Source organism: Gavialis gangeticus, unplaced genomic scaffold (genome assembly GCF_001723915.1).
Source record: "Gavialis gangeticus isolate Ggan-Ray unplaced genomic scaffold, GavGan_comp1, whole genome shotgun sequence".
Lineage (NCBI taxonomy): Eukaryota > Metazoa > Chordata > Crocodylia > Gavialidae > Gavialis > Gavialis gangeticus.
In genome coordinates this window covers 56,679,037-56,690,745 of record NW_017729034.1, presented here as the reverse complement: position 1 = coordinate 56,690,745, position 11,709 = coordinate 56,679,037, and the positions used below count along the sequence as shown (strand labels likewise).

The window sequence follows — 11,709 nt, the reverse complement described above, 5'->3', positions numbered from 1 at the left end:
AAAAAAATTTTTTGGGGGGGGGGGGGGCTAAGCACGTGCATGCATGCATGCATGCATGCATGCTCAGCCCCCCAAATGGGGCGTGGGAGCTGTGAGTGGCTTGTCTGGGAGGCGGCCGGTGCAGGGAGGGGGTGGTGGCTCCTACTGCTGCACCTACCCATGGAGGGTGTGTGCCCCTGGATCTCTGTGGGGGGAGGTGGGCTGCAGCTGTGGGCTGGGGCTAAGCTAGGCTCTTCCCAGCAGGGGGGAGCTGAGCCAGGCTGCGCTCAGGTGGGCAGTGCTAGGAGGTGGGAGTTGGGAGTGTTACAGCAAATTTTGGGATGGCTGCAGCTCCCCTATAACCCCCCACTCCCAGTGCCACCACCTGCCCCAAGCGCAGCCCAGCCCAGCCTCCTCCCGCCAAGAAGAACCCAGCTGTAGCCTGCGTCCAGGAGCGCAGATGCAGGGGCACACGCCCCCCGTATGCATGACCTTTCGGGATGTGCACAGCGGTGGGAGCCGCCACCGCCTCTCCATGCTGGGTGCCCCCCAGACGAACCACTCACTGCTCCGTCCCACGCCCCGACCCCACTCGTACTCCCTTTCTACCCCTGCTGCAGTGCCAGAAGCCCATGGCCAGGCTGCCGTGCGGCCCTACTGTTGCCCTGTGTTTGTTTGGGGCTAAGCCCCATTAGCTGCCTCCTTCCACCACTATGATATATATAAGAAAAAAAGCATCATGCAGAAAACCTTACAAATTAACTCTTCCCCACTGCACGTTAATGAGAATTATTATAAATCCCAGAACAATTATGTAAGCCTTAAATTCATTCTCAAATGGAATCCTTTACACTTAAAATTGGTAAAGATTATTCAGGTGGCATTTTTGCTTCTGAGGAATCGGTAGCTGGAACTTCTGATCTGTTTAATGAGGCATCCCACCCTTCCTTTCTGATTTAACTCCAGGTTTGGGTTTTACAGGCATTATTTTTCTGTCTTCCTGGAAGATGCCACTGTAGTGTTTTACTTGTAGGAAAGGTGTTATCTCTTAAGTGGAGGTAAAAACTCTATTTGTAAATAAAGGAATCCAATAACAATCAAACAACTTCCCAGAGGAAAAACTAAGGTTATGAATTGCTGCCTGCCTGCAATGGCAGTTCTCAGAGATATGCACTACTGTCATTTTTTTTCAAAAGCCCATTCTTTTACCAATTACCAGTGAAATGTCTGATGTTTTAAAACAACTGTAGAAATAGTGGGAAAAATTACAGCTGGTGGTTTGTTTGTTTGTTTGTTTGTTTGTTAGAGCTACACCAACAAGAGTCATACAGCACCCTTCAGCAAGCGAGACCATCAACTATGATGTTAAACCTTTTGGATCCTCTCTCCCTGTTAAGGTTATGGAGGCCCTAAGAATGGCTGATGGTATGAACTTCATTTCTGTATTATCTTTGTGGGAAAAGGAGCAGCTAAAAGAAAGATCTTAAATTCTGGATACCATTAATCAATTGATACAGGGTGAAGAAAAGGAAAGAATGTAGCCCCACTTTAATTGTATACTGTAAGCAACTTGTTTGTTTAGTATTAAAAATGCAACTAATTCTGCATGACCAAGCTACTGAACTTTCTTTGAGTGGTCAGTCACTGCAGTCAGGAAATTTTAGAAACAGACTTGTGGTTTAAAACAAAACTTGTTTTATTGCACTAATGCCAGTTTTGTTTTGTTTGTAAGTGTGGCAGAGCGGAGCAGGGAAGCTCAATGCCACCACTGCAAGCCCCTGGCAAAGTGCCCCCCCCCATGCCCAGAAGCAGCAGAAGTGGTGGTATGGAGTTGTGTGCCTTGCTGCTGCTGGGCGGGCAGGGGGCGCTTCACCATGGCAGTTCAGAGCTCCTAGTGGCGGCAACGAGCTTCCCTGCCCAATTCTGCTCTGCTGTGCTGTGCCAGGTCCTGCCCACTGGGTTGCAGAGGCCCTGGTGAACAGGGCAGGGAGCCTTGAGCCTGCAATGGGCAGCCTGCTTCTGCCCCACCCCTTAGACTCTGCTCTGGCCATGTTTCCTGTGGAGGAGGGGGAGCCAGGCTCTACTCTGCTCCACCTCAGTAGCTGCTGCCTCCCATGGGCGGCAGCCTGAGTTCAGGTGCTACTGTGGAATTCAGGGGGCTGCAGACCCATGTCTCTGGCCCTGTAGCCCAGGCAGCTGGGGCCCCCTTTGTCGGGGCTTGGGAGGAGTGGGGGGCTGTGGGTGGGGAGTGAGGGGTAATGGCATAGACAAGGCACCAGCATATCAGAGCAGCTCAGTGCCTCAAAGCAGTGGACCCATGTCCTGGTGAGTGAAGGGGGCAGGGTGAGCTCTGATTTTTCCTTGATTAAAAAACCCAAAATCAAACACCAAAATTTATAGATATTTAGAACTTATTTTATTGTAGTGATTGAAGCTCTGGTAGGCTTTAAATTTCAAATTGTAAATATTTCAATAAAATACTGTGTTCAATTGATACCTATATATATAGTGGTGTTTCATTTTAACTGTGGAAAAACATGGATTTGGGGGTTTTAATTGGAGAATTTGGGATTTTTATCAGAGAATGTGCCATTTTTAAACGGAGAAAACCAGGATCCCTTGTCATCAGTTTACAATGGAATGCCATTTTGAATATGTAGTTCCCTTTTTGTTCGTGTTGGCTCATGCCGTCGAGCAATTGCTGAATTAAGTGCGTTTCATCAGTGTACGCAATGCTGTGTTCTCCATACATTATTGGAATTGTTCAAATATCTTGCACTCAAAAATTACATGTGTTAGTAGCTTCTGATATTCAAGGTATGGAACCACAATGTTGGAAGGTGATTGGAATGAGCTAATGTTCTGAGAGCATACAGCAATATTTTTATGTATAAAAGTCTTCTCTTCCTAACAGAGGCTGAACTCAATTAAAAGCAAAGAAGCTATACAAACAGTTGAACTTTAGAATGGTGAAGAAGCAAGGCTATTTATGGATGAAATCTTGTGTCCCAATTTTGAATTTACCCCCTGGATACCATGATTAGAGGGGCATTAGAAAGGCTTACGACAATGACATGGGTTATTCTCAGGGGTTGAGTAAACAAATACATTTCTCTATTCTTTTGCATATGCTTTTCTCTTTATCTTTTTCATTTGTTTTGACTTGCATCTAAAAGAGTCTACTATGAACTGCTAGTACTTTAATAATTCTTCAAGGTCACATTGCCTAAGCTGTTAATGTAACTATAACATCTTGATATGATCTCTCTTTACATAACAATATAAAACTAGCAGATAATTGTAAGAGAGACACGCTACATCCTTATTTTCAAAAAGCCCATGGAAATAGGGTTTGCCTTGAAACCAAGAAGCTACGTGGTGTGACAGGCTTAGTCTCAAAGATGATATTCTACCCCTTCTTTTGCCTGATGTGAAACTAACATAGTTCACTATGTCTCTTGTCTCTTCCAAGATTATTTTCTATATTCAGCCTTACCTTTCTTGATAATGATTTCCATAGATTAGATTTTTCATACAACTGGAATAAATTTAGATTTTTTTTCAGTTTGTTCCACTCTTGTCTAACAAGATGTCAATTCCATGGAAACTGATAATTTTAAATTTCTAACAGTGACTAATATTTTTCTCATACGTGTTGAGTTGCATCAAATTTCAGACACTGCTTGGTAAAAGGATGCCTTTTAATTATCCAAAGAGGTTGAATTTCTAACATGAAATAGCTTTAAAAAAAATCATGTACCTTTTTCTTACCAAATTGAAGATGTGATAATTTTAAGGTTATTCTTCAATGTCTTCTCAATTCTGTAACTTAAAGAAAAATTAAATAACTTTTTTTTATGTAGCTGATGACCAGTTAAGTGTCCAAGTGGATGAAAGTGGCTGGGCCTGGCTAGTCTACAAAGAGAGGCTGACTGTTTGGAAAATTGGTCAATCACCAGTTGCAAAGGTAAATGGATGGTTCAGATGAGGATGTAAAAAATAAGTGTATCTATTTTATACCAGTTGATCAAGTCTTTCACTTGACTCCAGGGTTAGTTGATAAGCTGAGACTCAACTCTTCGAAAAAGGTGTGTATTAGTATGAAATGTTGGTAGCATTTCTATAACTAAAGTTGAAGTTTGTAACTTTTGTAATTTCTCTTTGCAGTTGTAAAATTAACATTGTAGTGAGGGTTTGGGGTTTTTTTGGGGGGTGTTTTTGCATTTAGTTTTGCATTTTCACTTAAGGCAGAAATGCTCTAGGGATTTAATAATTTTAGAAGCTAGTTGTATTAAAAATGTCATTTTAAATAGTCCAATAACTAATCTTTAAACTGTCATGAAAATTGAAGCTTTATATGCCACTTGCGCATGGATGTTTTGAATAGTTTTATCATGCCAATAAAATATTTGTGTTGGGGCACCAATTAATAAAACATGAATGTAACAGTTTTTCAGTATGAGTTAGTTAATGACATTAGGAGCTGGAGCTCTTATGAAATCAATAATCTGCTTTTCTGAGGTCTTAATGGTGGTGGAGGCAGGAAATATCTCCTCAAATATCTCTCCCCAAATATCTCTCCCAACTATTAGTTTAATAAAATATATTTCCCCTCAAAAAAAAAACCTTGGTCCTCAAACAAATGCACATGCTCTGACTATACTGTTATTAAACAAGCTAACTTACTCCCCCTCAGCCACACTATTTCACCTGTGGGTGTGTTCATGATTGTTCTCAAGTACTTCTAGTTGGATAGTTTGGCCATCTTGTTAATTGAGTAGAATTGAGAACAGGCAACTGATTCTATTTCTGAAAGGAAAAGACTTCAAAAAAACTTTTTTTCTCTTGTAGTATGAGTGGAAACTTTTTCCATGGATGCTTTTCTTATCCTCTGCTGGTTGTAGCAGTTTTGCTGAAAGTGGTGGGTTGTGACTCATCTTGGGGACCTACTGTTAGAGCATGAGCTAGCTCAGGGCTGTTCAATTAGTGCCCCATAGGCTGTATTTGGCTGACGAGGGGTTAACATGGGCTCCCACCTGGCTGCCACTTCCCCCATGGCTCCTGTTGCTGTGGTGGCAGCAGGGGTCGCTGGGGCAGGGAAATGCAACTGGAAGGTTCCAGGTAAACTCGCTGCTCGTGTGGCAGAGGAGGGCTTGTGCTGCCTGTGCAGCAGGGGCTTGGGTAGTCACACAGAGGTGGGTGCCCACTACTCAGAGGGCTTGCCTGTGTGGCGGTGGCAGGAAGCTGGGAGCCTGTTTGCTGGGGGCCAGCCAGGGAATTCATGCAACAGGGGTCCTGGGAGCTTGTCGGGCACGTGGCATCCATGGTATGGCCTGGGGCCTGTGACTAGTGCAGCCCCCACCCACTGTGAAGTTGGAAAGCCCTGAGCTAGTTTAAAAATACAGGTTTAAAATTTAGAGCATAAAAATTTCAAAGGAAGTATCTGATACTTAAATAATGCCGTTTTCATTGTTAAACTTAATAAAACAAGGGGAAACTACGTTAATTACTAATACCTTTTTTTGAAATAATACGAAATGGCCCTGGTCTGGTTGGAGGCTTTATTTTTGCTGGGTCTTGCTCAAATATGGACGATGATGGTGTAGAGCAGTGGTCTCCCAAGTGGGGTGCGCAAGATGATCCTTTGGGGTGCGGGGAGAAAATATTAGAACTTCTATTTATATTTATATTTATATAAATATACATATATTGGGGGTGTGTGCTCAAAAATGTTTTACTGGTAAGGGTGCGTGATCAAAAAAGTTTGGAGATCACTGGTCTAGAGCAATGGTTCTCAGCCTCTTTAGGCTCCAAAGCTCCCCTCTGAATGCTAGCTCTTGGCTTTTATTCACTATTTGCCTATGGAAAAATAATAGAACAGTTTTCTGTTGGAAAGAACTCAGAAACCACCACCACAATGTTTTTGATTATACGGATTCCTATTGGAAGTTTCTGGGTTTGTCTTGTGAACCATACGTAGGTGTGTACACACCTTGGCATACAACAAAATTGGCAAACTGACACCTGCGCAGCACTCCACAGCACCCTGGTTGAGAATCTGTGCTGTAGAGAGCTTTCAGTCTGAAAGGATCAAGAACAGATGACGGGCTGGGCACATACTAGTAATCTATAGGCATGGATGATGGGCATAGTTTTGTTCTTTGTTTGGTTTTTCCATTTAATCAGTGGTAAAAGTAGGATGGACTTATGTTCTTTAACAATGTGATTATCAGGGAGACGGCTCACTTCATTTGTTAAACCTGCAGTAGTGAAACCTCCTTTTGAAAAAAAATTGCCAATTGTTTGGAAGCAGCATCTGAAAAATGATTATTTTGAGTCAAATGTTGTAACCTATGGTTGAGACTTGTGAATGAAGGCCTAAGTTTGATCAAATTAATTAGTGACATTTTCCTGAATATATCATTAAGATGAGCACAAACCAGTTGTGTTTTACATAAATGTGACTGTCATTGGGAATCCTCTCTAAAACCCTGGTTTAACATAATTTGAGTAATGTGACTATTTTTTTTTTACCATAGTATCTAGTGTCAGACCTAAAATTAGCATACCAATACAGATTTGTAAGCACCAAGGAGGAAAAGGGCTCCTAAAGCTAGAACTGTGTTAGTATATGAACAAATTGACAAACCAGCCATGAATAAATTTATGGGAAATTAATAGGGATTTCTGAGCATCAAAGTAATGAGAATCTGGAACTGCCTTCTGGTTAAGAAATAAATTTGGTATAAACTGGTTTTATGATGGAACTCAATCCCTTTTTATGAAAGGGATCGTATGAGCTGGTTGCCTGCTGCAGCAGGGAACTTGACTTGATAATCAAGAAGGGACTGTTTCCAGTTTTGTCTACACTAGTGTGATGTAGTGATTCTGTCTGTAATAGTGCTTTTTTTTCCCTACAGTTATCTGTGTGCAAGGAACTTCAGTTACCACCCAGCGACTACCAATGCAGTTCTTGTTTGACAGCTATATCTTGTCTCAGTACCTCAGGTGAAGCTCCTTCTCTGCAGGTGAATAACTTAAATTAACCAGTTCAGGACTATTTTCTAATAACTTTGAAAAAATAAATTATATTCATTCTTTTGGAAACGTTTCATACTGTATTGTAATATAGATGAACATTTCAAGCTTGTGAACTCTCACTGTTTGGGGTTTTCTGTAGTCATTAATATTAAAGATTCTGTATGTTTTGCTGTCTCCTGCATCAGTAAACATGATCTGGATTCCTGTAGCTATGTAGGCCCTACTGATTATCAGAAGTAAAAAGTAGCAAAAATTACTTTTATTTTTATTGGTAAGATAGACAGATATGACTCAGTCTATACATTATTATATCCGAATAAGAACTTGCCGCTTTTACATAGTCCTCCCTTTACCCTGAATGGGTGTGTGTATATTTACCAATTTTTTCTATTAATTACTTAACGTCTTCTGGGGATCCCAACAGTTTTTATTAAAAACAATGTTTTAAAGCTACATCCTGATTATAGTTAACCCGTATACTCTGATTGATTGATTGATTGAATGATTTATTTTGTAATGTAATTTCAAGTCTCTGTCAGTAATGGTTGCTACCAGTGAAGGATCCATACGTTACTGGCCCAGTCTTGTGCATGCAGGTTCCTATATGGAGACATCTACAGACTTTGGAGGCTCTTTGTGCAGTTTCCTAACAGCAGTAAAGGTACAGTACAAATTTGATTCACGCTTGAAATATTTTTGAGCAGTAACTTAGAAATGCCTAACAGTAATATGGGGCATCTGTTAAAGGCCCAGAAACTTGATATTAAATAGGTACAGAAGAAACTATGTATTATTATCAATAATTTTACTGAAGGTGATCAAATTATCATGAATTATGAGCAGTGCTTTCTTCACAAGATTTTAAAAATGGGACAGAAGGTCAGATTGTCTTGTGCATTAATTTGTTAGACAGGATATATTCAGAAAACAGTTAAGAGAGAGATGTATTTTGATTTTTCATAGTACTTATGATCAGAAGGGACCTAAACAGATCATAAGGTCTGATGACTGGCAAAATCCTTATCCTGTGTTCAGACTACCATCTAGCTTTTGTGAAATCCCTGTGAAAATCTCCCAGGGTCAACCTCCCTTCAGTTACAGCTGGCTCCTTCAACTGGGGACCTCTCTTCCCCAACTCCATGGAAGCCTTTTCACTTCCCTACCCTTTAATGGTCACTGCCTCCATAATAGTCCACATGGCCCCTTAGAGTGTTTCTGCTTGGGAATCAGTGGCATTCCTAATAGCATAGGATCATTTAATCTCTGCTATAGCACTGCTGAAGTTGACTGCTTATACCAGAGCTAAGCCTTTGTGTCATCGCTTTTTTTTTTTTTTTACTACCACTATCTACTTTGCTCTTTGGCTTAATAATAGCATCACATTGTCTTTTATTACTAATCTGGCATCCTTTTGCAGCTCTGAATTCACTAATGCTGGATTCTTTTCCAGTATATTACAAGTTCCTCTTGACATAGTCTGTTGGATTTTTCTTTGTGCAGGTAGTTTTTATAGAACAGGGCATGTCAGTGAAAAAACATTGAGCTGTTTGGCAAGATATGAGAATGCTCAAACACACAAAGAAATTGAAATTTCTTTTGTAGAGAGGTTATCTTATAAAGCTGAGCATTGAGTGTATACATAATGTTGAATAAAACATTCATTAGAGGTTGAGTACTACATAATATGTTAACTAAATGATAAGTTAAGCCTTGGAAGAAATATGTATAGCTGTTTAACAAAAACGCCAAACTTGATAAGACTACATCACTGTTTATATAAAGCTTTATAACAGGGGCTGTCAACTGGGGGTACTTGGGAAGGCCTCAGGGGGTATGCGGCAGCAACACGGAGAAGAGGGGGTACTTGGGAAGCATGCTACCGTATGCCACTGCATACCAGCGTGCTTGCCAAGTACCCCCGCTTCTCCTGCTGCTGCAGTGCGCCACTGCCTGCCACCTACTGCTGCTGCTTGCTGTTGCCTGCTGCCACCACCCAAGTACCACCCCCACCCACTGACTGGCCTGCTGGGGTACCACCCCCACTCATCCAGGGGGTACAGTCCAGGAGGGGTACCCACCAGAAGGAGTACACTCCTTAAGAAAAGTTGAAAACCCCTGCTTTATAATATACATGGAATATGCATGGCCTCTTGAGGGGCTGATATTTTTAACTAAGCAAAGTTTTTCCTAGTCTTTCAGAATCGCCTGTGTCTTAACTAATTTTCTGATAAAATCTCTTATGGCATGATTCTGCTAGCCTGCAGGTAAACTGTGTGGAGATATTGTTAGCTTCCCAGTCCTGTACTTTGATTTTGACCTGGTACAGAAAATCCTTATTTCATGGTACTTGAATTGTTGCAGAAGTATGGCAGTGTGGCTTTCATATGACTAATAAAGACATTTTATTTTTGTTGTTAGGGAGGAAGTTTTATTTTATCTTCTTCAAGGGGCCAGTTAGTTCGATTAATTCCAGATAGTTCTGGGAAGATTCACCAGCATGTCCTGCCTCAGGGACAAGGCATGTTTTCTGGAATTGGCCGAAGGGTTTCTTCTCTGTTCGGTATTTTATCTCCAAGTAACGATGCTGTGGTAAGTTCAGAAAATAAGTGTTTGTAATTATGCCCTTATACATAAAATTATAATTCTGTATTCTAATTACTTTCTTCAGCAAATCCTTTCCCCATTCCTAACTGCTGCTTATCAGCTTGCAGTAGCAGGAAACTGAACATCTCAAACCAACATACCCCACTTGTGTTCAGTAAATTTCAATTTGCTATTTAGATTTGTGCCAAAGGAAAATTTTAAAATGTCAGCATGTCCTGCAGAATGAAATTCAGAATCTTGACTTCTCCTAGTGACAGCCTTTATGTTAGTGGAGAAACTAGTGGTAATTCAAAGATTTCCTCCTAGATAACAGGACACCAAGAATTCTGGGTCATCTTAGGTTTTCTGCAAGTTCCACAGAAACTGGACGGGAGATTGACATGTTTTTGTTATGGATATTTGTTTTATATTAATCCAAATAATAAGACTTTCATTTGGAATTATTTTGGTATCTAGACCTTTTCTCATAGGTCAAGTAGATTCTCGTTTGGAATAGGGTGCAGAAAGGCATGTGGTGTCATAACAGTAAAGCTATAACTTGTTTTTGTTTGTTTGTTTGCTTTTTTAATGAAGCTTTCTAGTGTTTTTTGGGACAAAGAGAGATCAAGTTTTTATACACTGACCAATTCTAATCTGAACAAATGGGAGATTGATGATTCTGTAGAGCGTCATGTTCTCAGCTGGGATATCAGCAGGATTCTTAAAGAGCACATCACAGATGCAATTTGGGTAAGAGGCAGTAAACTTGAATAATAAAGAATGATAGTTGATATAATAGTGTAATTACAAATTAATTTTTTTTAGGGTTCTGAAAGTAACTATGAGGACATTAAGGGAGGAGTCAATATTCAGTATTTGGATTTGCAGCAAAATCGGTGAGTATATTTGCATCTAGCAGTTGGTGGACCCATGTGTTATTCACACAGTTGTTAAGAACAGTCCATATATGAAATTTTGTTTTTACATGGATTCACATTTTGGAGAAAGTTGTTACGGCAGTAAGAACACTATTAAAACTATTAACACCACACATTGTTTGTTACTTAAAACAGTGAATAGTTGAAGTTCCTATTAAATAAAAACAGATACCTTCCTAATGATATTGGATACCTGGAAAATATTATTTATGTATTGTTTTCCTTATGTTTATGGCTTTTGAATATTGAGGTTGGGTGGGTTTGTAAGGTAAATAGTTTATCAACTTCTTCTAAGTATTGTTTTTTCAATAAATAGTGAGGGTCTGGTGATTTTGGCTGCAGCATGGCATCTTGGAGACAGTCCATGCCTCATCTACTACACTCTGATAACAGTAGAAGACAAAGGTTACCAGATGTCTGATGATGTTGTTGTGGAGGTCACCCAATATAATCCACCTTTTCAGGTATGAAATTGAGCTTCTTAAGCAGCAGAGAAAATACATCGTTTCAGAGCATTCTTTGGGGTAAATGGGCAAATCTAATTTTCCATAAAGAGAATTGGATTCCTATGGTTAAAATGGTCTTGGAAATAATGTTAAACAAACAATATTTTTGTATGGGCTTTAGTGTCATCAAATGAATATTGATGATACTAAATTGTGATCAGTAAGAACTCCTGCACGTAAAGTTCAACCTGAAGTGCTTACATTTAAAGTACAAGTAAAAAAACCCCTACACTTTGTGAAGGAGGAAGTCTAAAAAATGTGTGTTAGGATATTGAATTCAACTAGTTTGTTCCTTATCTGCTATCCATCTGTCTGCATTAAGATTTTGCTAAGGAACCCTGTAGTGAAATCCACTAGGCCTGTGTGACTAGGAAAGTATTTGATTCAGATTCGGCTGCTTCAGAGTACAGTGACTCGATTCACTGTCCTGAATTGACAGTGCTGAATTCGATTCGCTGTTCTGAATCGATTTGGCTGAATCAGCTATGGAAGATTTGGTGCCAATTCGGTGATTTGGATCAACCAGGGAGACGCAGGCACAGCGGGTGGCTTTTCCAGCTGTACCTGCCTCCCCCCAGTGGTGGGGGGAGCCATGGGAGAAGCCCCCATGGCTGCCCCACCTGGCCCCAGCCTAGTCCTGGCACTTAAAAAAAAAAAACAAA

The 11,709-nt window shown here is 40.5% G+C and overlaps 1 protein-coding gene across 1 annotated transcript in view; it reads left to right on the top strand.

The window, feature by feature from the left end:
• The window catches only part of NUP133 (nucleoporin 133), a 61,206-nt gene that overhangs the window by 6,824 nt on the left and 42,673 nt on the right, over positions 1 to 11,709 (top strand). The window contains exons 2-9 of the mRNA XM_019527365.1: positions 1,286 to 1,404; positions 3,843 to 3,946; positions 6,900 to 7,007; positions 7,550 to 7,681; positions 9,439 to 9,609; positions 10,198 to 10,353; positions 10,429 to 10,499; positions 10,858 to 11,005. Coding sequence (XP_019382910.1) covers positions 1,286 to 1,404; positions 3,843 to 3,946; positions 6,900 to 7,007; positions 7,550 to 7,681; positions 9,439 to 9,609; positions 10,198 to 10,353; positions 10,429 to 10,499; positions 10,858 to 11,005 — 1,009 coding nt within the window. The remainder of the gene's footprint in view (positions 1 to 1,285; positions 1,405 to 3,842; positions 3,947 to 6,899; positions 7,008 to 7,549; positions 7,682 to 9,438; positions 9,610 to 10,197; positions 10,354 to 10,428; positions 10,500 to 10,857; positions 11,006 to 11,709) is intronic.